At 37.4% G+C, this 27,854-nt stretch overlaps 2 protein-coding genes across 2 annotated transcripts; one reads left to right on the top strand and one right to left on the bottom strand.

The window, feature by feature from the left end:
- Nucleotides 1–1,997: 1,997 nt before the first annotated feature.
- Nucleotides 1,998–19,231, bottom strand: LOC139449532 (cilia- and flagella-associated protein 97-like). Its single transcript, XM_071230967.1, has 2 exons — nucleotides 17,841–19,231; nucleotides 1,998–3,416 (listed from the first exon to the last, which is right to left on the bottom strand). The coding sequence occupies exons 1-2, from the start codon at nucleotides 19,140–19,142 to the stop codon at nucleotides 3,087–3,089; spliced, it is 1,632 nt and encodes a 543-aa protein (XP_071087068.1). The 5' UTR covers nucleotides 19,143–19,231; the 3' UTR covers nucleotides 1,998–3,086.
- A 1,132-nt stretch (nucleotides 19,232–20,363) lies between these two features.
- On the top strand, nucleotides 20,364–26,246 carry LOC139449726 (transcriptional regulator ATRX homolog). Its single transcript, XM_071231245.1, has 5 exons — nucleotides 20,364–20,935; nucleotides 21,814–23,200; nucleotides 24,442–24,594; nucleotides 25,392–25,483; nucleotides 26,171–26,246. Exons 1-5 carry the CDS (start codon nucleotides 20,364–20,366, stop codon nucleotides 26,244–26,246), a joined length of 2,280 nt encoding a protein of 759 aa, XP_071087346.1.
- Nucleotides 26,247–27,854: the final 1,608 nt, after the last annotated feature.

Below are 27,854 nucleotides of genomic sequence, written 5' to 3'. Positions count from 1 at the left end.
TTTGTCAGACACCCTTCGTTGCCACTCGTCAGTGAATCCCTTATGATTTTATCTCGTCTATGATTTAGTTCAATAATGGGCATGCTTACAGTGTGAATATGGTGCAGTGTTATTATTTTTAGTTCACTTTTGAAAACAAATGGAATTGAAAATTATGAATTATAATGTAAAACTGTGTGAACAAGTAGTATTATGTGTTAGATGTGTCTAAAAAAAAAATCACATTGTCACTTGTTACCATGGAAACCTCTTGAATCCATTCATTATGTAACCATAGCAACAGTGGGAATATACAATGACATGTTGTCATTTACATATCAATACACGCAAGTGTTTAATAAAGTCACAGCCGCGATAGCTCAGTGAATGGGTTGAGAGAATAATTGGGTTACCTAAAACCTGAAATGTAGATTATTTCTCTACTCTGATTAGCTGACAAGCAATCACACGATGACCGTCAATAAAATCCATACTGGCAACATTTTGAACCACCCAAAATAGCCACTGGAATCCAAAGAAGTAATTTTCAGTTCTTTCAAAGCAGATCTGTATGACAGAAATATTTATGGTTATTAGACAAAGAGTTACAACTATTGAACATGTCTTTGCTAATAACACAAATAAAGTCATAGATTCTTTTCGGAAATCAATTATGTAGTCATGAACCTGACAAAAACAATATTGAATATTTGTTTTGTTCAATACTGTATGTAATTGGTCCATCAAAAGAGATATCGACCTCATTGAAAGTTTCTCTATAGTATAAATTAAGACCTCCTGGACAAAGTCCCCCCCCAGCCCCCCATGCACCCTCACATGTGTCACAATGCCACAAACCTTTTTCCTGATATTGATTCCAGGAAATAACACTATTGATCAGGTGATGTACACAGTGTTGAAATATGGAGAATATATTCAGAAGTCCTTGTAATGATAAAACTTGGACACCAAACTTGGTAAGGTAAAAAATGCTAAAAAATACGAGGTATTACATCCCCTATTGCTGATGAATTATTTGACTAATTGTTTCCAGATAATGTAAAGATCCATACATGATTAGCCCAACACAGCACTAGTCATCCCATGAATATATATACATAACATATGACCTCAGCTTAGGAAATCACTATGCCAACAGCCATGTGGGTGTGTCGCAAGAGGCTGTCATTTGCCATGACAAACATAATGTTACCCCTTTCTTTATGTTTCTTTAAGTTTTCTGATTATTGGAGGCAAAAACATAATTTTTTACAAAGTCAGTGGGAAGAAAAAAATTGCATGAAAAATGTATGTTTTGTTTTCTGCATTTGTCAAATTTTGTCTGTTTAAATCAAGGAATTATAAACAAATATGGCTTAGTTGCTAAGATTGATTTTCAGTGAGGAAGAACCATCCAGCAGGGCTATATCATTCCACTCAGTACTCTCATAAACAAGCTAGGGTTATTTTCTAATGCTGTGATCTATATTACAAATGTACTTCAAATGAGTCTCTAGATTCAGTAACCATGGTACCCGTATGCTAAAATTGGGCCATGACAAATTATCAAAAATTAGATAAAATTCAATTTCTTAGACATGTAATGATACAAGAAATCAATAACAATTTCTCTAATTCTTGTATTTGATACGCCAGCATGACTGTACAGAGGGGGATACGAACATGGTGATAATACACTTGATGTGACCTCAGGTCATGTAGATGTAATCCTGGACTCAAGTACCGGGATTCCACAAGTTTATGGCTGATGAAGTTATCTATACCTAGTACACAGCCAGTATTTAAAGTATGTGTATGTTCCGTTGTTGTGGACAGAAATATCAAACATTTAAAATGGATATCAATTTTTCGGTGTCCCCACATGTCACATAGCCCTCTTATCGTACAGGTGCAAAAGCCCAAAGGACATGGTTGCTTGCCACATAAGACAGGGTTAAAAATTAACACTTGCCCGCTAGCCCGAGGCTAGTACAAATTCATTCGGGCTAGTACAAATTTCCCCATTGCTTTAACATTACAAAGTCATTTTATTACCGGGGCTAGTGCAGCTTTTGAGTTGACTTCTAACTCTGGTATGACTACTTTATGTCTTTTGTATAAAGTGGTGTGACCATTGTTTTAGATATTTGAACGATGAATCCTGATTTCAAACCTGGACGGATACTAAACAAATACATTTAATCATCATAGAACCACTTCAACAACAAGCAGAGCATTATAATGTGAGGATGGATCTTATTATTATAGTTATTACCATTGGGGAAGTTATTAAAAAAAAACACATGTTAAAAATGAAACATTTTAAGGCTGTAACCCTTGGGTGTGCTTGGGTCCTGAGATTGAGACATTCATAAACCAATAGGTTTAAAAAAACAGCTCACATAACGTCCTAACTTACTCCTTTGACTGAAGATCCTGTCAAACCCAAGGGACATAACTCCCTGTATTGAGATTGCTGACAACAACAGAATGATGAATATATATAGAATAATCATGATAACAAAAGAACAAATATATTCATCATGATCATATTACCATGGTAACCAATTACAAACCAAATGAAAATTTATTTAATTACCTGGCATGATATTTCATGTGTTCCCTAAATATATCCCAGTGTTAACTGCTATACATGATTTATACAATTATAGAATTAACAGTGACATGTAATGGAACATGTTTCATACATGTAGATAAACTATGAAGAAAATGTCCTGCACAAAATCATATATTTTCTTCTCAGATTACTTGCCATCACATGACTCAGCTGAATGCTTTGATAACATATGAAAAGTCTTTGAAAATATTTATTTAATAAATAAAGCATGTAAGCCAAGGGGTTCTTGTCCTTCATGTTAACAGTATAAGACAAAGAGGTTCCAGATCTAATACAATAAAAAACACATCATGGCCTGCAAAAATTTGAAAAATAAAATTAAAAAAATGATCATCTAGCTACTTAATGCAATGTCATATTTCACAACACTTGGCATGAAATTGAAGCAAGACCAAAAAAGTTCAAAATAAAAGTATATTCTTCATAAGAGTACCGAGAACCCAATAACATGTACATGATCATCTCAACACTACCATCGGTCTGACCAACAAGGACGAGTATCGACAATTCTGTTAGCACTTCCAGGTATTCGACCTGATCTCATTGTTGAAGCTGCAGATCGCATAGTAGATGCGGCGGAGGCATTAGTTGATCCACTGGTCACACTGCACATGCTCCGTGACCTTTGACTCAGGGTTGACCCTGCTGACCCAGGCCGTGACCTGCGACCTGACTTGTGAAGGTCATCTCCACCTGCGATTGGGACTCCATACAGCATGGTGCGCTGGTAGTGGCCGATCTGATCATCGCGGGACATTCCTCGTGTCGGCTTCACTTTTTGGAGACGGTTCAAAAATTTCTGAAACACAAACATAATAATTAGTTTTGCAAATTTGAAAATAATATTAAAACTAATAACTGCCATATATGATGAAAACAGTTAAAACTTCTGGCATATTACCCATTCAGGCATGGATAAAGTTGAAAGTTACAGTAGAACACGGATATAACGAACTACAAGGGACCAAAGAAATCAGTTCGTTATATCCGTTGTTCGTTATACATGTTTTTGGCTCGGAAACGTGTGCCATCATGGATAAGACAAAATACAATACACGTAATTGCAGTGTTACACGTTAAATGCTCATGGCCTAATTTCACATGCATCAACCAAGTCAGCGAGCCTGACCATCCAAACCCGATAGTCGCCTCTTACGACAAGCATAGTCGCCTTTTACTGCAAGCATGGGTTGCTGAAGACCTATTCTACCCTGGATCTTCAAAGAATTATCAATTATCACACTACCTGCAGGCAACTCATCAGTAAATGCTATTATTTGAACAACCCTGCCATTGTATTGGATCAGTTACTTAACTCTCTGCCATTGTTTCGAAGTCAGATTATGTGTGCATTCAGGCTTCAGTATCAGGAAAATATACATTACACTGACAGACACACTGAACTATTCCAAACATTACTATGAGAAACACCTACTTCCAGACGTGACCATCACTATCTCCCAGTTCCAAACATGACCATCACTATCTCCCAGTTCCAAACATGACCATCACTATCTCCCAGTTCCAAACATGACATTCACTATCTACAAGTTCCAAACATGACCATCACTATCTCCCAGTTCCAAACGTGACCATCACTATCTCCCAGTTCCAAACATGACCATCACTATCTCCCAGTTCCAGACGTGACCATCACTATCTCCCAGTTCCAAACGTGACCATCACTATCTCCCAGTTCCAGACGTGACCATGACTATCTCCCAGTTCCAAACATGACCATGACTATGACCATCTCCCAGTTCCAAACATGACCATCACTATCTCCCAGTTCCAAACATGATCATCACTATCTCCCAGTGCCAAACATGACCATCACTATCTCCCAGTTCCAAACATGACCATCACTATCTCCCAGTTCCAAACGTGACCATCACTATCTCCCAGTTCCAAACGTGACCATCACTATCTCCCAGTTCCAAACATGACCATGACCATGACCATCTCCCAGTTCCAAGCATGACCATCATGATCTCCCAGTTCCAAACATAAACATCACAATCTCTCAGTACCAAATATGACCATCACCATCTCCCAGTTCCAAGCCAGCCAATACACAAGGAAACAAATCACAAAACGAAAAGAAAATCTACCAGCCCTAAATGGTCTCTTGGCATCATTTGCAGAAGATTTTAGCAGGTATCAATATATGTTTCAGCTGGGCACCGACACAATGGTAGAATATTCACTGATCGATTCAGTGTTTGGAGAAGGGTTTTCATCAATGCCTCTAGGTCCTTGCAAGCCACACACAGCAGCTAATCAGGGTGGGTTGGCTTCTTTGTGTCATGGTGTTCGTTCACACACACAGTGACACAAGTGAGGTGAATATACCACCAGGACGTCAACACTGTTGAACAAGCTGTACACCAGGGCATTGTAGCCCAACAGCAATAAAAGCGACAGTCTTTGAATGATCGTGATATGAATACGGACTTGATATTCTTTTCAACAGGCAGCATTTGTTCCAAGTCAGGTGCAGGTCTAGGAATGGGTTGATATTTTTGAGAATTCAAATGATAAACTTACATACACAATTTTGTCAAATCCATATCACAGTTTTATCAGATTGTGAAAAGGACCTAACATGCATTATGGGGGGTTCATAGAGGTGGTATTTTAGTTTGAGACATCAATATGTTTTCAGTCATACCTTCAAAACATGCAATGTTTTTCTCCTAAAGGTGTGTGTGTGTGTGTGCGTGTGTGCGTGTGTGTGCATCACACTGTACATTATTTTTAGAACACAGCATATCCAGTGAATGATATATATATCATAAAGTTGGTGACAAATTATTTCCCCCATCAATTTTGGGAAGAGATTATTTTTTTCAAATATAATTTGATCTCTCAAAACAAAAATGATATTTTGTCAAACAGATGAGCCCCTTTGTCTGTTGTTTAACCCAGCACTCAGCAACACTGCAGCAATGAGACAAGGCAGCATCTTCAGAGGCAATCTACTGACTCAAGTGTGAGCTGCCGAAGACCTGGGTTCAATTCCTTATGTGGAATTCGATTCCGCCATCTCGTAACATGATATGGCGGGGATATACCCAAACAAGACAAAAAAACCTTACCTACTCTCAAAGTTCAAGTTACCTGGAAATAAAGTGTCCCAACTACAAGAATGTCTTTGCCCCATCATTGTACTCCGTGAATGGCATTTCACCCAGGTTAGATAATATGCAGTGGCACTAATGAAAGTTTACTGCCTTTCTTTTTATTGATATTGATGCCCTTTTCAGCATCTGAATCCACTGATACAGGTTGTGAAGCAGACAATGCATTCTGACTCACTGTGGTCACATGTCATCATTGTCCTGTGTTCGTGGTGTTTATGTGGGGTTTCCTATAAATAAACATTGTCACAGGGTATTGGTGTTAAAGCATGTGTTCTCTACACGCACCAGGAACTTATTCTAAATTAACAACATTGACTACTTAACTTTCTGAAATATCTGGGATTATTATCATATTTATTGAAAAAATAAAATCTTTATCAAGTTCAGCATATCATATGTTAACTTTCTGAAATGTTTTTTTTCTGTAAGAATAATCATCCAGCATGCTTATATAATAAATCACACATGACAACCTAAATCAACCAACATGTTCAAACAGTGATAATGATCAAATATCCAAAACAAACGTAGAGTCTCACAGAGAGGCAATTCATATGTTGACCTTTTGAAAACATGAACCAAATACACAAATGACCGAAGCAAGCCTTACACACAATATGTACTATGAATTCATTATCTATGTATATCCTACATGGCACTGCAAACCTAATATTGACAGTTACTAGGGCCTCTAAGCAACTAGTGAGTACTTCAGACACAGCTGGGGTGGCTACTGGGACCTTCTAAGCCCTATGTTTAAACCGATGATTAAGCTTATTTTTTAGAACTTGCTCTACTGGTTGTGTTCGTAGATACACAAGATTTTGAAATTTGATTGATTGGATGAATTTATACATGGTATCAATTCCTTTTCATCAAAGAGGCAGCAAAATGATAAAAGCGTGGCAAGACAAACACTTGTTAATCATGGCAATAGTTGCAATGGCAGAAAACATACACTTGTGTTTCAGGTAGCAGAAGCTCAACAAATATGGTGGGTAGGTAAGTGGGTAGGTAGGTAGGTATGTTTTGTTTGTTTGTTTGTTGTTTAACGCCGCACTCAGCAATATTTCACCTATACGACGGAGGTCTGTAAATAATCGAGTCTGGACCAGACAATCCAGTGGTTGACATCATGAGCATGCAATTGGGATACGATGACATACATCAACCAAGTCAGCGAGCCTGACACCCCCTGACTACCCTGGATCGGTGGGTGGGTAGGTGGTAGTGCTGGGACGGGTAACCCGGGGACTCGGGTCGGGTGGGTACTGAGTTGGACCCTGGTACCCACAGGACTACCCGGACCCGTGGTTAGTCACGTGATACATTGTTCAATGACAAAAGTTACCTAGAACTCAATGGTTACACCACAAGTCACTAATGTTCGCATTTCTTTCTGACTATGCACCCATTCCTTCAGACTTTTCATATGGTTGAATAAAGATATAACTTAATTCAACTTCAGTGTATGCCCAGATCGTTTAAGACATGTATCTAAATAAGAGCTGTGGTAAAAAAATTCCCAAACAGACATTTTGTATCTCTTGAGACCTACAGTGGGTACCCGGGTAGGGTCGGGAAATAGTGGGGTGGGTACCCGGGTAGAAAATTTGGACTCGTCCCAGCCCTAGTAGTTAGTTAGTTAGTTAGTTAGTTAGTTAGTTAGTTAGTTAGTTAGTTAGTTTTGGTAGGTTATGTTTCAATATTTTTGTAAATAATGTTTAACACACGTCTAGTTTTGAATGATGTTAGTTGCAATGTTTTCGAATCGGTACGTGAAGAAAGCAACCATATGCAGAAACAACCCATTCTTTAAAATGTAAAATATGAGTTTCTTGAAGCTGTTTCCAACTGTACTCAAAACATTTGGATTGCAAGTGCAACAATGGGTCGGTGGGGTTACCTGAAACGCAAGTATTTGTGAGGGGGGCCTAAGTTGCCAGCAGTTGTCTAGGGTGGAGCGTGGAAACTCCCTGCTGGATTACCTACTGCTGACAATGTCAGTCTTAAATGATATGAAAGACGAGCCAGTTGTGCAAGAGTTACCAACTAATCATTGTGTCCATGGCTGCAATGAAACACAAACAAAAAACATACAGTGTTGGAAATTAAGGGGGGCCCTTGAGATTTCCTTTTCTTATTAAGGTGTCTTTTCATCGAAGAAAAAGGATCGAAGGACTGAACCTTTCGAAGTTTTAACATTTATGGGTTATGCCACCTTGACTTTTAAAATAGTGTTTGGTTGCTGGGCCAGAATAGGTCACCAGCAGGCTAGAAATAAGTAAAATGTTGATAAAAACTTCACCTGTTTTACTGTCCCTATCAACATGATCAATATAAATAAATTTTTCAAATTACTATTTAATTAACTAGTTGACTATTTAACGTCAAAACTCCAGACCTTCTTTTATTTTCTATTTCTTATGGAAGAGAGCTGGGGCCTGACAGGGGGTACTAAATGTTCTGTAATGCTCTTGGGAATCCCATGAGGGACAGTCAGTTTCATTAAAGTACTGATGTTAATTTTATTTCATGTCTTGACAAATTAAACTGAAATGAAAGTGTTTTTCTCATTAGTTACATGTTCCACTACCGTACTACTAAACTTCCTGTTGTAAAATGAATCGGCATTATTCAGGGATTTCTGCTGACTGTAACTTACAGATGAGATAGTCAAGGCTGCATGAAATACATTTGAATGTAATCGCTTCTTTCCGTATTTTGACGGAATATCAGAAATATTACCTAGGTCTTGCGTTTCAAACTTCTTTCCGTATTTTGACGGAATATCAGAAATATTAAGTAGGTCTTGCGTTTCAAACTTCTTTCCGTATTTTGACGGAATATCAGAAATATTACCTAGGTTTTGCGTTTCAAACGGGAGTGTTTTTTTAATGGTTATCGATCTGAATTACGGAATAACTGAACAAAATATGGCGCTGTATATACTCAAGCAGTTTGTTTACACCGTAATACTTCACTCAAACATATGACAGGCATTGAAAGCATATAGCAACGGCAACTTGGTAAGCTAACATGACGTGGACATCCCTAAAGAAAAGAAAACAAGCTTTGCAAGGCTTTTGCTCTACATCGCACGTCACCATTATGACGTCATATCACTCATTGTCACGCAAAAGATATGACGTCAGTCTTATATAGAAAAGCGCCAAAATTCCAAGCTCTCTGTTGTCTTCAAAACGTAAATACATTCCCTTTGTAGATTTCTATTGTGTTATCTGCACGAAATGTATTGCGACACATCCTTTGAATATTGTAGTAACCGCATCTGTGTATATTGTAACCTGTAATTGTAGATATAATTATCTAAATATGCCTACCGACAATGACTGAAAAAAAAAGTACTATTCTATGAATATTAGCTTCCGCTGTGATGCGGATGTCAAACCAGCTGTTTTAATCAGAGGGGGGATCATTGTGATTTAATAGCTTCTGATTGACCAATCAGAATCGAGTAAATTCCAAATTCATGGTAGAATAGTTATTCAACCTGATGCATTTTATATTGTTTATATTGTGTCTCATTGGTTTAGAGGACTGATGCTGTACCTCGTTCAATTCAATTTGGCCTGTGACACGAAAATAAAATATTTTTCTTCTCCTTCTAAACCTCCAACAAAGTAATGCACCAAAGTAACTTCAAGCATCAATAGAAAACCCATCAGAGGGGCATTATGTGGCTGAGCTTCATTACAATTGCCACCTGAATTACAATAGAAGATTAACATGGCTCATTAGGCCCTGGCCGTGTGTTGCCCTGCGAATACACAGGTGATACACAGTCGAGAATTTTTTCCAAGACCTGTGTCCTTATATCCTGTTATCTCATAAGCTGGGTATTATGATGCTAGGATCAGTTCGTTAACATTAAGAACAATCCTGATAATTGTAATTAAGAGTCTACTGGCTCCACCTAATTTAACCCAGATAAGTCCAAATCTGGCCTTGAAGATCAGGGGAAGTGATTAGCACTTAATTACACCACACCTTTGTGGCGTCCATGCCTTTTCATGCTATAGTATATTTCTAGCTGTCTCAGATATATTTGTCAGCAACATACAAGTCTCAGAAAGTTAATTAATTTTTTTTGTAATTCAAATGCATAAATAATGCAGTTCACCTACACACCTTTCATTTTTGCTGTCACTAACATTTATCGTTCTGTATATTCTATGGATTACTTTTGCAAAGAAACATCTTAACAAAAAAGTTATAAATGTTTTTATGTCACCTCCCTTTCATTTAAATCAATGAGAATAACTGTTGTAGATTTCCTCACATGTTTATGATCAAATAGGCAATTGTTAGTGTATTGATCGTTCAATGGATTTGACGTAAATTTGTAATATGTACAAACGTAATATCAGTCGGAAAAATTGTAGGATTGCCCTGATGAAATTAATACTCATGTAACAGACTTTATAAAAACACACCGGAACAGACTTGTCTGTATCACTGATCCTTATTAAACCAGTCATAATTTCCTACACACAATCACCTTCAGTGACATGGCAGTTACTTTTTGGATTACCGTATTCGATGTAATAAGCGCCCACGGCGATAATTGCTCTTATATTGGCTAGTGAACGATCCCAATTAGCACCCCTTAGGATTGATCAATGTACATAAAACTTATTTATTCGCGTATAATACGCACTCATGTATGTGTTATATGAACCCTTAATTATGGGCAATTAAATTCTGGAAAAATATATCTGTCGTATATAAACATTATAGCCTGTCAGCATAAACTACAAAATTTATCTTTCAACTCTGTTTTTTCCCAAAAAAATAATATTCTTACAAGAGCCCCTTATTTCTAATTTTGAGAGCACCCCGGGCACTTATTACGTCAAATATTGTATATATTTTATGGCAACATTTTGTGTCCTGTCACCTGAAAAACCATGACAAGTTTCATGTGTCATTCATGGTTGCACAAAGTCGAAAATATTGCAGTCATGGAAGTACACTTTGAACAATGGCAACAAACAATAAAAGTTCAAGAAGGAAAAATTCTTATGGACAAACGACTACTTTATTACAATAGGGGGCAAGTTTAACAGGGTAGATTCTAATACCTTTATCAAGCAAACATTGCCTCCATTCTAATCAAGCATCAAGAAGTTGCTTACCCATTAGAGTGTGTCCTTGTTTATCATGCTAACTTCTAAATTGGAACTTACCGTATTCGACGTAATAAGCACCCATGGCGATATTTGCTTATAAATATATTGGCTAGTGAACAATCCCAATTATCACCCTTCAGATTGATATATGTACATAAGTCTTATTTATTCATGTATAATACGCACTCGTGTGTTATATGCAACCTAATTATTGGCAATTAAATTCTGGAAAATATATCTGTCGTGTATCAACTGTTTTTTTCCCCACCAAAATTATATTGTAATAAGAGCCCCCTATTTCTAATTTTGAGAGCGCCCTGGGCGCTTATTACATATTATTACGGTATTAAAAGTTCAGAAAATTCCTCCTTGATAGCAATATTAGTGTAGAACAAGATTCTGCAGTTGAAATAAGCATAGCACATAGCCTCCATATCGACAGCATACAGGTTCAACATGACCATCCTGAACCGAAGCTCCAGGGATAGACACTAGCACTTTAAGTCCACTAGTCCTTATAATGATAACACATAGCAAATGGCCAATTTCTACTACAATAGTCCTCATGATACCTTAACTAATGGGCAGTATGGCAAGGACTATAAGTGCCAATTTCTAACACTGCTGATTCAAACCAAAGTGAGTGAATGTTTTTCAACACACAGTCAGCAATATTCTTTCTCTGTCACTGTGGCATTGAAATATGGTAAATAATCATCATGTGATCATGTCTGGACCAACATTTCTTCTCACAACGAATATCAGGGTTTTAGATCGGTTCATTTTCAAGGACATTCGCAGATTGTCATCTGAAATGTCCTGAAGATGTGTTTTGAAATTTGATGATAACACAGAAAGAAAGAATGCTCCATCAAAGAGTTGACAAAATCAATGTCCTACTGACATGTGTCTCCAGCAATATCACCGAAGCATAGGTCCTGGGGGTCTGTTTTACTCCAGAATCAGGGAGGATAAGACAGAATGATTCATTCCAAATTGGTTCCAGCTAATATTGGGAATTAGTTGTAAAATCATGATTGATAATTGGATCATTCCAACCGATCAATCTTCGAACTGAAAAAGTTAGCGTCATGTTGTTGTTTTTAAGTGTTAACTTCCGAATACGAATGTATCTAGATCACACCTAACAAAATACAAGAAATACTTCTGCACAATATTTTTCAAAATGACACTAGATTTACTCACATTTTTCTCCAAGTACTAAGTTGTAAATCTTAATAAAAGATTAGAACTGATGAGAATTTGAGAGATATTACAAAATTGTCAGTGTTCGATTATGAAAAATTGTGTTCAATTGCTTGATTGTTTCGAACAATATGTGATTATTTTAATTAATCTGAACACCACTAGTTTAAGTTTTAAGTGAGTGAATGCTATTTCATGCAGGTCATCAACATTTGCTGGCCCTATCACAGCAGCCTAAAAACAACGAATCTCGGTAAGACAAGGTTACACAATGACCACCCAATCCTTATTAGATGGCCCTTGGACAAGAATGGGTATTGAGGACCTATCAATAATATGTCCCCGATTCCATCGGGGTCCTAGCGTCGACCCGTTTACACACAAATATCAGCTTCATTGCCTGACAAGAAACTCACCCACAATGGCCACGAAGGGCCCAGTTACTGTCTGTGTCATTTTACCCAGTTTACACACAAGGGTACATGGAGTACATGTGCCTGGAAATTAAATCCTTTGAAACCACAGAATAGAAGAACTGGCCCTCATTGTGAGCCGGGATCATGGATGGGTGGGAATCCATGCAATATGTAATGTGATATTCTCTATACAGTCAGTGCACAATAGAGGCGGTGATCAACCTGCACTCAAGGAGGATTTAACCATAGGACCGGGAAGGGGTGGACAGAAACTATCAACAGGCTTCAGTGTTCTTTCATGTTAGTGTCTGTCTGTATTTCCAAGGTTGGGACTTGCATGTGGCATGTCAAGCCAAGCTAATGCAGAAAATCAACCACATATATCACAGCATAAGCATCAGTACACAAGCCTAACATGTTACTATTCTCAGACACTGCTTTTTTTGCTCTGAAATTTAAAGTGAATCAGGTTTTAGGCTGATTTGGGCAATATCCCAGCCATGTCACAGCAGGGAACACCAGAAGTGGGCTTCTTATAATGTTCCCATTTGGGGAATTGAACCTGGGCTATCGGTGAGCTAAGAGAACACTCTAACCACTTCCCTACCTCGCCCCTCCTGAAATTTAACATGCTGAATTGTTACTTTCAATGTCTTAGGAAAGTACATCTTTGTTTAATCATGTGAAATGTTCTCATACATTAAAGAAACACAGATCTAAGGAATAATCAGTCTTAAGGGATACTAGATTTAAGTAAGCAGACCAATAAAGTGGCATTGTTGTTGTTTAAGGTTGCACTCAAGAATATTCCAGCTATATAGACCAGACAATCCAGTGACTGACATCATGAGCATCGATCCATGCAATTGGGATACGATGACATGCATCAACCAAGTCAGCGAGCCTGACCACCCAAACCCGTTAGTCGCTTCTTATGACAAGCATAGTCGCCTTTTACGGCAAGCATGGGTTGCTGCCCCAGATCTTCACAAAGGGGAATTGGTATGGATGGAACCAAACAATGGTGGCACTGTCAAACGACCTGGGTATGGCCTCCCTCATAACGGCTGTCAAATTCACTAGCACACTCAACTGAAATAAGTTACTAGGCCTGGGATTAAAGCTAAATTCACTGACTTGAATGCTGTGTGTACAACTGAGATATTGTGAAACACGCTCAACAAGCATATTGTTCCTGCTACCGTGGTCAACTACCTGTATGTAAGCAGGACTTTCAGTGGCTATAGTGAGCCTCAATTCTGTAGGAGACATTTACAATATCTGTGTACCAGCCTGTGCCAAAAACATTCAGCACCGCTTCAGTAATTTCAGCATTATAATATGAATTATTATTAGCTGAGCTTACTAGACCAAACAGACAGTACATTAAATAAACATGACCTGCAATATGCAGATCAACCATAACATTACCCAAGCAACAAATAAATACACACATGGTCTGACACGGTCATAGTCAATCCAGTCAACACAATACACAACAGACTGTAGGTAAACAACATGCTCTCCTTTCTACTTCACTTCCCAGAGGAACAAAACCTGATTCTTTCCAATAAAACATTTAAGATCCACAGCGATGAGCACTTAATGAGGTTTGTGTGTACAGGTTCTGGCCCTGGGCTAGTGCCATCCACTCACAGCATGTCTACACTCTCCCAACTGAGGTGATCTCACACCTTCGGTTTCAAACAGGAACACAGCAATTTGTGGCCGTCCCATTTTTAAATATGACTGCACTAGTCATGCTAGATTTTCTTTTCAACTGGCAGCCATCATGTTTTCATGGTGCCCATACATTTTCAAAGTGAAAAAATATCTTTTCTATTTTTATTGTTATTGCAGCCATGATGTTTTGGTTTATTGTTTAACGCCGTATTCTAAAACAGTATTCCAGCTATCTGATGGTGACCTGTCTGGACTAGACAATATGATATTGTAAGCAACAATGATATTGCAATTCACGCCTTTGGGGTACAACACCACGCTACTAACCAAGTCATCAAGCCTGACCATCTTATCCATTAAGAGCCTCCTACAACATACACAGGTAGCTGTGGACCATTTCTTACCTGCAATCCCCACAGGGTGCCCTGGTGTGGACTAGTTTCTCATGTCATGGTCGGGTTACTCAGCTCATAACAGTAGCAACCTTACACATAATGTACAAACTACAGTTCATACGGACACATCATAAATCCTAATATCATCAGAAACCTTCTACTCACTTGCCAGAAATATTCAGAACTTATATTCATTAAGGGATACAGGGATAGTTACATAATGATGTTTTAATGCACCAAATAATTGCATAGATATACATTTTTTCTTGGCTTCAGTTTTTAAATAAATTCAAGCGATCAAAAATGTTATAATATATAGTATGAAGAACATGTGACTAACTACAAAAAGTGCAATACAGAGTGGTACAATAGGGGAGTACAGGTATCTATGTTTGGAAATGGCACCAATCAGATGAATAGTAATTCATGATGTCATGCGTGAAGTTTTAGGGACAGGGGTTCCATGTTCGATTTTGCGTGAGCAGTGTTAGAAATTGGCACTTGTCCTATAGTCCTTGCAAAACTGTCCAAAAGTTGAGGTATCATACATGTCATAAGGACTAGTAGAATTTTTCCATTATTTAGATTTTTGCTATATGTTATCATTAAAACGACTAAAGGACAATAAATGTTTATGAGGCAGTGCCACTAAAATTGCCAAAACATCAATCTCTAATAGAGTAAGTATAAAGTACTGTAGCTAATCTGTAAGATAATTATCATCACTGTAAATAGTTTGGATATATATTTCATAACTGCCAGATCTATTAAAATGGAAGCCCATGTATAAAATACTAGCCGTAACTTGTTTGAGGTAGCGATACTTTTAACACGCTTCTATTCTGGCCCTACCTGTAAATTCCATGAAACCATCCAAAAAAAGGCTACCCAGGTACTTTACAAATCTAAGAATTCCAGTAAAACCAGGAATCAAATATGCTTTCTGGGAATGTGCAGAATTGACAAAGGTCCTTGTCACTGAACAATGATATTTGTAATACCTATCAGGATTCAGAAAGCAGTATTCCCTTTAAAGACACAACCCCCAGGGTACCTGTAACATAACACCAATTTGCTTCTCTGATAAGGCACATTGCTAAGGGGGACTTTCTAATAAGAACACTAGTTTCCCAGCATTTGCTACTTGTATTCAAAGATAACAAGAAGACTGTCACAGGAATTCCTTACATACATGTACTTCCCCTGGTATTATATACCTAGAACAGAGTCTAACCTGCAGGCAGTAAATGGTAGGTGACTGATGCATGACAATGGTAAAGTGAAATGAATCCCCCGACACTATCAAGTCATCATGAATAATAGATGACCTTTCCCTCAAGATTAGAACAGTACACATTGATGGAGAAATGCCAGCAAGCAAGTTAATTTCCAGATGAAATGTACACCTCGTCAGTTACAACTTCACATATTTTTCATCATGTTGTTCAGATATTTGTCTTGTTTTTTTTCTTACCTGATGCAGCAAAGATGCAGAAATTACAAATGTGTTTGATTGACAATAATGATAAGGACATGGACAAGAAACACCATATCTTCAAGTACAAAGTTTTAATTCCCTGTATTTTTGTTATTTGAAATCACAATGCACGCTAATAAACAGTCTGAACCAAACATTTTGAGTCTACTCAGCCAAACTTGTATTTAGGCATTATTTTCAGAAGTATTTATCATGTTTATTTGGGGTTTTATATGGACTAGCACAAGCTGATCTTATCAGACCATAAGAAATTTTACTGAACAGTGGCTTTGGACTAGTTGATGAAGTGAGACTGAATAAATAAAAATTTTGCATTAAAATGCTATGAGGCAATGTTCATTATGATTTAGATGAAGCCTTCAAAAACAGGAAATACAACAAGTATCATTGCAAGCATAATTTTTCCCCAAGCACTTGCAATGTTAGAGATTCAGCATGACCATGATAAAAATCAAGGGGACCTTGTCATAACCCTAATGTTAACAAGCGTAAACTTGACAAAGTCATCTATATCCCCCGCCCATTTTAACACGTTATGGTCCCAAACAAGGTAACTGACCCAACATTTCTCTTAGCCCATGTCAAAATAGCTGCAATGGAAATTCTAAAATAAACATTTCTTAAACTCCTTAATATCAAATGGCACTAGTTCAGTATGCGCTTTATATATAGACATGCAATGTTTGGCAAGGAAATATTAAACAGTTTATTTGATATCATGGTTATACTGCTTAAGTAAACCAATCCTAATTAAAACTTAAATCCAACTTGTTGTCATGGAAACATAAACCATAAAAAATTCTAAAAGTGCTATATATCAAAAGGCACCAGTTCAGTATGTGCCTGGTAAACATGCAAAGTTTTGTAAGAAATTATTTAACGTTTTTTGAGTTACGCTCCGGAAACGAACAGCACCCTTATAGAACCTAAGTCCAACTTGTTGCCATGGAAACGTAAAAAATAAAAATTTATAAAATTCCTAAATAGCAAAAGGCACCAGTTCAGCATGAGTCTGATAGACATGCAAAGTTTAGTAGAGAAATATTAAACGGTTTCTGAGTTATGCTCCGGAAACGATTTTGGGACTCACACACGCACACACACACGCCAACTTTGTTGGGGCAGGGGATCATTAAAGGGGAAATGGAGAGGGGAGCAGGCATCTTTAGATTTAAATACCATAGAAGCAAAAATTAAGACCCCAGGATGCTCTTTTTACTTTGAACACTGAAATACATTAAAATATACTAACACAATTGACCTGATTAACATATTTCATGATAAGTTTCTTGGCTGGAAACTGAACCAAACAATTTGCAATTTTTCAACCAGTACATGATCAATTGTGTGACCTCATTTCAAAGCGTCGTTGATCAAACCTTTACAAGAGTACCATTGGAACATAAAAAAACCAAACATTCAAGGGTTCATATAAAACCAGTTTTATAGAGGATATTAATATTCCTCTTTTGTTCATTGATACAGTACATGTGACGGCAAATGCGGCTTAACACCTCATTCAAGGTCATTGGAATTATAAGTTACATAGCAATGTGTGTGCATGTGTGTGGGTCTGCTTGCACTAGTCTGGACTTATGCCGGTTTTATAAATGCTAGCCCAGACCAGAACAGTCCTTGTATCCCTGATATTGAATTGATATGTCATTCTATCAATGACATTTCTGGATTAAAGAGAAAATGTGTTTAGTCTAGATGAATAGATTCTTACCATATTTTCTGATTCAATCGTTTTCTGTTGTCTCTGTCGGTTAATGGCTGATGCAGTCACTCTTCTGACTGGGGTTGGTTCTGCTCGTTTCATTTGGTGTGGTGCTCTCTGTTCTGCTACATGCTTCATTATTTCACGTAACAACCTCTGGTTTTCTCTTTCAATCAATTTAGTTCGGTCATCAGTGAAAGTATAATTGCCACGGTCATGAGCCTTTGGTGGTGCAAACATGACACGTCTTGTATTATCCTTCACACGCTTCTTTTTCTCCAATTCTGAAACAGCTTTCATCAGAATATTAAGATCCAGTGTCTCAGCCTCGCCTGGTCTAATAGAATAACTGGGGTTCTCCAGATCTGGTGGTATACCACGGTATTGCACAGTTTTTTTATGAGATCCATTTTGGAGATCATACCTCTTCTTGTGTGGGCTGTTCCTGGGTGATGTCAATGGAGAAACGTCCGTCATGTCACTTTCAGAATCAGATCCTGACCTGTCACTATCTTCATTTCTATATCTTGATTTATTCTTATGGCTCGAATCACTGTTTCTGAAACTATTATTTTTATTACCAGCACCCCATGCTTGATGCTTAGAACCACCTTGCTTTTTACTTGGATGTGCTGAAACAGGTCTCGTTCTTGCTACTCGTGGTCTTTCTTCAACCTTATGAACAGGATTTTGGGAAATGTCTTTATACTTTTTCTCATGTTTATTTCTTGGAGTTGGACTGGGGCTTCTCTCGGAAAAGTCTGATGTACTCTCACTGCCACTTTCACTACCTGACTGACTGGAGACACTTTCTGAACGTGATCTTGTTTTCCTATTGTCTCTGTCACTACGTGAATGCTCCTTACGTGTTATTTTAGACCTGGTATATCGTTGGTCTGGGCTTGTCGATGGGGAACGAGTCTTACTTGAAGATCTTGAACGATTTCTCGCTCTACCCCCGGATCTTACACTTGACACATCACTAAACGAAGAACTGTCCGATTGTGAACTGGTATGATCAGAATCAGAAGAGTATATATCCTCATCCTCTTGTTTGATTACTTTGAAGAGTGATGCCTTCCCTTCTCGAGGCCCATCACTCCTTGAGTTTGACGTTCGTTTATTTTCGTATCCTCCAATATCTACTGGTGAGTCTGGTTTAGGTGACTTTGGTGCTGGTGGCGGTTTAGAGCTTATTTTCTCCGAAGTCTTCTTGTCTCGAGGAGATGGTGATCTTTCTTTTCCCGGCGAGTCGAAGAAATCAAAATCTACATCTCCCTTCAGTTCTTCTAAATCCTCGTCCATATCCATATCAACGTGTGCTGGAGCTAGATCAAAACAGCATGGTAATCCGCTCAGCGTATCCGACTCAGCACTTCATGTCAACCCGCTTGTTTTGTAGCAACTATTCAGTGCATTGGGTAAACCCTTTTCGTAGCAACTAATGTTAGTCACGTGTGCGGGCATTCGATGTATTTATGTTTTGATATATTACACCTTTCACATTGATTGACATTAAACATTGCACGCTCGTATAAATGTTTTGGTATTATTTTATGCGGAGATGCAAGGTTAGTAAAATATGAAATGGTTGAATACATTATTAATATAACTAGTCGTACATCACATGTATCGTGATAAATCTCGCGCGAGAAGGGAACTTGCGAGAAGTAGAAAATGCCTTCTGCTAAGAAATATTGGAGTGGCGGCAAATTTGACTAGAGCTATAATATTTAGTAGGTTACAGATTTATTTCGCCTTGAATGTATTTATTTCTTCGCGTGTCAGTTTAGTGGACAGTAAATTGAGGAACTTTTTAAAATTTGAAGTTTAAACACAAGATATCTTGTGTCCAAATTTACTACCTGGATACCTTATCCCCTATTACCTGACCCAACCCGGGTACCCGCTGTAGGAGAGATAGGTACAAAATGTCAGATTGGGAAACGTTTGACCATACTCCTGTCCAATGTATTTGGATCAATCTGGTCACGCATACACTGAAGTTGATTGAAGTGTTATCTTCATGCAAACATAAAAGTCCAAAGGAATCTGTGCATAGTCAGAAAGAAATGTGAACATTAGAGTTCTAGATAACTTTTGCCATTAAACAACACAATCACGTGACTAACCACGGATCCCAGTTTACTGGCCTACTGAAAATGTTGTATAATAAGGTTGCGGATTACTTCAAAATATATTGATATGAATGTTTTCAGACTTATTCAAATGGCTGACATTTAGTCACTTTTCTTGTTTACACTTTCAATTTTTGGATTTCTTACAGGAGATTTTTGTAGGCTAGGCCTATCTTTACCAAATTTTAGGCCTAACTACTACGATATATCTGTAGGATGCTTGAGATGACAATCTAGATCTAGTGGGATAATGAACTGATTTGAAACAATGTGAAATATGAGTTGGCCTATTGAAGAGAAAGTAACACAATAAAGTGATTGACAAATATTCAGTAGCATGATTATATTATAAATGATCTATATATTTTCAGATTTTTAGAGACGGCTATCAACAATGTCAGCATTCAGAAAAAGATCCAAGTCCCTTGACTCTTTTGATGTTCCAGATACTAAACCATTTAAACTTCAAAGAGTTGCAAGTTTTCAAGTTTATGCCCAGAAAGAAAAAGTTCGCCTTGGTATCCTGTATCCTTTTTTAACCCAGGAGCAAATCTATCTGAAAATTAAAGACAGATGGAATCATATGGAAAAAGACTTGAAACAGAACTACACTAAAGCTGTCCTTTATACAACACCAACTAAAAAACCTGCATGTAAAGAAATCCCAACTAAGTCATCACAGTCACTATTGTCCAAGAAAGATGGACAATTAGAATTGTTAAAGGATAGTAAGCATGTTCCGTACAAAAACGATTTTTGTGGAAATGCTATTGTGCTATCCAAATCTGTTGCAAGCAAGGCAAAAGTTGTGGATTGGCTAAACAATCCTAAGCAGAGGCGACTCTCAGACCAAACTGGACTAAAGAAAACCTATGATGGGACAAGGTATAGTCTACCTTATGGAATACCTACAGTCATCGATCCAACACCATGCAAACAACCTGGCATATTGAAATGTGAAAGCAGGTGAGCATGCAATGGGGCACCTGTACTTCAGTCTATGACTTTAGCCACTATAGTGAGTCTTGTAAAATGTCTTTTGATCCCAGGTTTTGCCTTTAAATGTCCATACATTAACAGTAAGATCTTCTGAAAAACATGTCTAGTGACGGGTTCGTGCTGGTAGATTCAAAAGTTTTTGGCAAAGACTGGAATTTTATGATCATGTTGATAGGGCGGTAACGATTAACTGTAACAGAAGTTGACACCATTGCATCCGATTAGTCATATCTAAATATGCCACATCTTATATAAGACCAGAGGCTATGTAAAATAACTATGTATCATGAGAACACAACTGGACCCTTTAGATCTTCACTAGTCTTAGACTAGCAGACTAGTAGCTGTGTCTATCCCTGCCGGATTATCAGTGATACTTTGCCACAAAGTTGTGCAGTGATGTGAATATTCTACAGTTAGTCTGTGTATTGACAGAAAGTGATACATGATAAATGTAAAGAGATATTTTCAGTGCTACTGATTGCCAGGACCCGTCAGGTCAGTAAAAATGTTTTCTCTATTAGGAATTAATGCTTTAACATATTTAGCTTTGAAACTGTTTATTTAGTTGACACAAATTGCAGGCCAGTTAAAAAAGAAAGTAAACATATAGCAAGAGAAACGAGAGTAATTCTGTGCTCAGCATGAGATAGAAATGCTGGAGGTGATGGTGTCACTTTCGATACAAGCTATTGTGGAGAATATCATTATAATAAAAGTGGATGTTGAATCAGGGACCTCCTTTTCTTTAAGCTTCAGGGTTTTGAAATCCTTGATTTTTTTATATTAAAACCAAGCACTGATTTCAATAAAAAATTGGTTGAATGAATTATTTTGTATTTTAGTGAAAAGAAGAAGCCAACAAAGGGAAGCAAGAGAGTGCCACGTGTCAGTTTTTCACCCAATAACAGAAATCTTGTAAAGCAGAGTCCAGATTCAAAGAAAGTCGAAGGAAAGACAAAGAAAAGTGTCAAGAACACGATGAACTCAGAATACACCAGCATAAGCAGTTTATTCTCTGAAGATCAAGACACAACTGAGAGGAACAGTGAATGTGAAAAGGACCACATGATGGAAAATTGTGACACCAAATTACAGACCAATGACACAGAGGGTCTAGTTTTTCAAGAAAACATAGACGATGAATTGTTCACAACACCGGAAATTGGAAAGTTACTTCTGCAAGAGATTGGTAAAGCTCCTCGGAAGAGACGGTCATCGGAAACAAGGACAGAGAGACCAGATAACCGTAGGAGGACTGCAAAACAAGGTAAAGCATCAAAACTGAAAATGTTGAACAAGACCGAAAAAGAAAATTCAAGCAACACTAATAACTTATCATTAGATGTATTTGGAAATAAGGTGTGGGCAGCGACAACTTATTCAAAACAATCTAGTGGGAGGAAAAGGACACCCAAGAAGAAATCTGAGAAAAAGGCTGAAGACAGAGGTAGAAGGTCAAAAGATGAGGATGATGGTATTGTCACTGGCAGAAAAGGAAGTTTGGTAGGCCCAATGATGACAGATGCAGGTGCTTGTGCTTCAGGGAATTTCATCAGGAATAAAAGAGGTTTGCTTGTAGGACCTGTAGGCTGTGATTTTGATGATATGGTTGATGAAGCTGAGTTGTCTGAAGAGAGTGAGAATGAATTTGTTAACAATGATGAAAGTGACTTCCAAGACGAGAAGGATTTAAAGTTTGGGAAAATAGATAAAGTGCTTGACAACAAAGACACTGAAAAAAATGTCTCAAAATCAACCAAAAGATCAAGCAGAACACCAGTAAACTGTAAAGCAAAGAAACGGCAGCCAGATTTTAAGACGAAGAACTCAAGAAAGAAACAAAGAAATTTGAGCTATTGCAGTGACTTTGATGAAGTTGCTGATATGAAATCCAGCCCAAAGGAAACTGAAAATCAACAGAAGAAAGAGTCTAGGAAGAACAGAGATACAGAAGAGGACATGTTGAATTCAGAGTCAAGGTTGAAGCATAAAATGTTGTCATTGTGTAATGACTTTGCTGTGGAGAAACCTGTGTCACCTATAATTTCTGAAGGAAGCAATAGCCTCAGTGACGAGCTGTGCTACCAGGGCACCACTGCAAATATAGATGGAAACCCTACACTCATGAAATTTCTACGGAAGATGAAACAGCTCACTTTGCCAAGTGTTCTTGACATGGGTGATACATCTCCCAAACTACTGTCTCCAACTCTCTCGGGCATTACAGAGGTATGATATTGTATTTCCTATTTTGGCATTTACAAAAATGGGGGAGGTAGGTCATTTTACTCTTTTTTCTCTGAAGTGACTGGTTAATTGATTGTGAAATATGATAAATATATGCTTAGGGCATAAAATACGGTCAATCAGGGTGTAAAATCAACATCAGTCCGCTGATCAGCGACTGCTAAAGTTCCGAAAAAAGTGACCACAACTTTCAACATTAGAAGATGGCAGATCTTTGGGAGATCTTCTTTTGTGGACTAGTGAGAATTAAAAGTAATGTATAACTCAGACATTAGTATGATTACCAGGACGGGGATAAATCTATAAATGTATAATGGAATTTGAAAAAAACTTTAGCTTTAGGGTGAGGGAATTAGGGTTGGTCTGGAAACCAGAAACATATGTTTGAGTGTAGGGCCTTACCATAGTAAAAACATTGTTTTTCTCATCACTGAACAGAAAGATACTTTTAAAAAACAAATTTCCACTTGCTTGAAGTATATCTTTAATGTGGCACCGATTGCTTCAATGTGTTCTTTTTATTATCTTGATAAATTCATATTGGCTGATAAATTCATGCCATAGTTCATGCTAAATTCAGAAGTAGTACATCAACTCTTCACTTACATGTTTGTTGTTTGGATACTGTCAGTTTAAAAGACTAACACCAAAGTTTAAAGTTTAAAAGACTTATGAAGTCCCAAGATCCAAATACTATAGCAGCAATTCTCAAGGGCCCCAGGACTCCCCCTTAATTTCAAACACTGTGAATGTCACTTAATTCATAACATGCAGTGACGTTTCATTGTTAGCATCAGTGCTATTCCTGATGTCACGCAACATTGTTACCATGTAGTGACGTCATATTCATAAGAACGTTGCAGAATTACTCCCATTCACTTTTGCCTTAATTAACTGTTAACTTTGGGTGGGGTGTATATTAAGCCATATCCTTGATGACTTAATGTTAAGTCTATGATTTTCAGTTGTACCACTTGGTATTGGCCTAAGACAGACTTTGTATTGACCTTAGAAAGTCTTTGTATTGGCGTTAGAAAGACTTTGTATTGACCTTAGAAAAATTTGAAATATGTTGTCAACAGATTCCAGATACACAGTAGTTCAATGTAGTGAACACAAAAAAATACCAGCAGACTTCATTAGATAAGCATGTTGTTCTAGAAACCATTTCTACCAGAGAATTCCCACACATGAACTTAATACTCAAATCCTCTTTTCTTCAGCTCTCAAGCCTGTCTACAGCATCATCTGTCAAAGAGAGTGATCAGCCTTTCCAGTCACAGTTAAGGACTCGGAGAGCCTGTGATGTGAAACAGCCTCTCGAGGCACAGACGTTTCCTTCCACCTCCAAGTCAGCTCTCAGATACAGCAACCGAGTAGGCAATCTTGGCTTTCTTGGTGTGATACACACTGTAGATACACTGCAGAATTTGTAGGCAAGACAAAGATTCTGTTTGGTCAAGTAATCTCCTCTGATAATAGTTCATATTATAACACTAAAAGCTATTGCATAAAATGCTTATTAGAGAGCCAGGTTTGAGCTAGTAGATTAAAAGGTTTTGACCCAGACTGGTGGAACTGTTCCAACATTTCTCAGTAAGTCACTTCTGGCAATTTTATATCAAGCTAAAAAAAACTTTTGTTGTAACATTTTATCTGGAAACATGTCAAATGTATTTTTCTGTGTATGTGTAGGTTAATGCTAAAATGTGGAAAAAGAAAAAGCCTGATTCTATTTACTAAAGGTTTGGGAGGAAGCTTTTTTTTAAATATTTGAACATGAGCAAATCTTTGACTCAAGCTGAGTTTCTTAGAAGATGCAATAAAAATTGTATGATAAAAATTCATCTTGTATCACAGACTTTTTCTCATAGTTCGATTTTGAAATCATCCTTTTTCACTAATTTTAACATCACTTAGGTACTTTTTTATTTCAGAACTTTAAGATTTGTCATTACCAGTGGGCCAATAAGGTCTATTGCCATACTTTTCAGGATCATATTGCAGTGTTCAACGGGTCCTTGACACTAATGTTACAAATCAAATAGGCCCCCTACATTCAAATAACATTGCACTGCAGTGACATGATAGGTTGGTCAGGTCAAACACAAATATATTTTTTACCACATACAAAATATTGAGATTGGTAAGAGTTGTGTCGTGTCTGTTGCAGGGACAGAAGGGAGCCAAGGAATACACAGTGTGCAGCATGTTCCAGGATACGTCACTGCCGCCGCGGGACATACACAAGCCCTCAGCAAGGAGGTGATGTTTACTGGCATCTCTAGATATTCCTGTTTATTAATTAAATCACACACCTTTTCCCCTTAACCACATGGTTAGAGGTCAAAATAAATAATAAAAAATCAAATCAAGTCTGGTATGGCGTTTGCTACTTCAACAATATCATGGAAGGGGACACCAGAAATGGGCTTCAAACATTGTGGAGAACCAGGTTTTAGGCATGACTAGTGAACATATTAACAACATGGTTACCCTACTCACCCTTGCTATGTTAAGGTCTCCTGTGTTAAAACAGTAACACTACGGCATGTAGAATCAGACGCAGTGATACCTTACATCCCAAACTGACCCACTCTGGTGTTTGTGCGAAATGTAGAAGATGTCTTGAAAAAAATCTTCAAACTGGTACTGATACAGAATATGTAATTCATTTGCTTCGGTCATTGTATGCAAATTTGCATATTTAGAAATTTGCTTGTGTAATTGTAGTACATATTAAGCCCTTTATTGTTGAGGTTGAAGGTATGCAGGTTTGTGAAATTACAGATTTGTGATCAGAAAAGCAGATTGTCCCGTTCTAGGCTTACCATGTACCATGTATATGGTTACACAATGAGGTACACTAACTGAAAAATATCGTGTCTATTAATTGATTTTGACAGATTACTTGCCCAAGAACAATAATATTTATTTATGTTCTAATTTCAGACTTGTTAGGAGCAACAGTATGCCGGGAAGAAGCAACTTTGATGACATGTTTGGAGACCGGGATATATTCCACTGAACCAGAAACACACTTAAGTTTTTCTAGTCGTGTTGTCCTTGAGTTTTAAGGAATATTGAATGAAATAATCACCTAGATATATCAAACTTAGATATTGAGGAAACATGATATGCTTTAATAATTTTTCTGTTGTTCCAGTATGTCTCAAATGCATCAAGTGTTCATTGTTGCCTGTTCATTAGGATTTGTTAATCTCTATGTTCATTTTACAAAAGAATTGATTTGGCATGTAGGCGACCAACATCTGATGTCTGATATTTCTGTTGTTTTTATCTCTCTGGTCAATAAATAAGAAAATGTGTTCAGAAAATTGGCAACACTGTTACATTTAATTGCAAATCCTTGTGTAGCATTTAATTAGTTACTACTGTAGATACACTTTTCATAGTTGGAGGAAATGCCTTTAGACTTAGACAAAAGAAACAATGTTGGTCAATGTGTGAAGATTCCGGGGTAGAATAGGTCTTCAGCAACCCATGCTTGTCGTAAAAGGCGACTAACGGGATCAGGTGGTCAGGCTTGCTGACTTGGTTGATGCATGTCATCGATCCCAATTGCGCGAATCGATGCTCATGATGTCAATCACTGGATTGTCTGGTCCAGACTCGATTATTTACAGACCGCCGTCATATAGCTGGAATATTGATAAGTGCGGCGTTAAACAACAAACAAACAAACAAACGATGTGTGCTTTGCTGTTCTTTCTTTAAAGGATGAATTGGTTCAGATATAATATTTGTTGAGGACATGTAATATAATTGAACATTAATAGATGTAGTCTTGTACATACATGAAGCAATTAAATGTTTACTAAGCTCTTGGTATAAAAGGAATATATACTGTGTGAAAGTAGTCTTGTATATTGGTACCATAGTAAAATGTTTGTGGATTGTATTTTTCTATTTTGTTTACAGAAAATGTTACGGTATGTTGTTTTCATTATTATGGTTATGAATCCTTGAAATCAAGCTTTTAAATTTCATACCATGAGTTCTGACAAGCTTCCTTCATGGTGAAACTAATGTTATCATGTTGAACACAGGACACTTGTTGATGTTTGACGTTTTTGTTGATTGTTTTTAGGATATGTTGTTTCGTTGCATATTGATTGCACAAATAAAATATGTTGTTGAGGAGCTGATATTTTGATTCTGTTTTAGTAATGAAGCCAGATTTGGTAATACATGCTCCTATGTGAAAGAGGCTTGATAAATTTTGTAATAACAGCGAGTTTTGCGAGCACCACTTCGTAATGCCGTCTTGATGAAATACACCCTCACTGTTACACCATGACAAGTATTCATGTCATATATAATGTAAAGGGGGTGTGTGAAAGTGAAAAAGACATAAAACCTCATTATAATAATAAGAACTTTGTTTCCTATGGTCCAGCTAGGGCTGGGATAGACAGATTTGATGCTATCACAAACAAAACGAAGGCGTGTGTGAATATGTTTTGCTGCAGGCAGCAATAATCCAGCCACATCACAGCTTCTTTATCAATTGAGTCTGGACCAGGCAAACCAGTGGTTGATAGCATGAATAACAAATTGTGGTGTTGGAGTAGTGTGTCACACAATCAGTCAAATCTCAACATATGACCACCCA

This window comes from Haliotis cracherodii, unplaced genomic scaffold (assembly GCF_022045235.1).
Source record: "Haliotis cracherodii isolate W230 unplaced genomic scaffold, xgHalCrac1.p SCAF_8, whole genome shotgun sequence".
NCBI classification, from domain to species: domain Eukaryota; kingdom Metazoa; phylum Mollusca; class Gastropoda; order Lepetellida; family Haliotidae; genus Haliotis; species Haliotis cracherodii.
This window is presented reverse-complemented; position numbering and strand designations above follow the sequence as displayed.

Excerpts from the sequence above, each read along its gene's own strand:
- LOC139449532 (XM_071230967.1), bottom strand. The coding sequence starts at position 19,142 with ATGGATATGGACGAGGATTTAGAAGAACTGAAGGGAGATGTAGATTTT. Across the intron at positions 3,417-17,840 it reads CGATTGAATCAGAAAATATG|AAATTTTTGAACCGTCTCCA; the intron begins GTAAGAATCTAT and ends TTTGTGTTTCAG.
- LOC139449726 (XM_071231245.1), top strand. The coding sequence starts at position 20,364 with ATGTCAGCATTCAGAAAAAGATCCAAGTCCCTTGACTCTTTTGATGTT. Across the intron at positions 20,936-21,813 it reads ATATTGAAATGTGAAAGCAG|TGAAAAGAAGAAGCCAACAA; the intron begins GTGAGCATGCAA and ends TTTGTATTTTAG. Across the intron at positions 25,484-26,170 it reads CACAAGCCCTCAGCAAGGAG|ACTTGTTAGGAGCAACAGTA; the intron begins GTGATGTTTACT and ends TTCTAATTTCAG.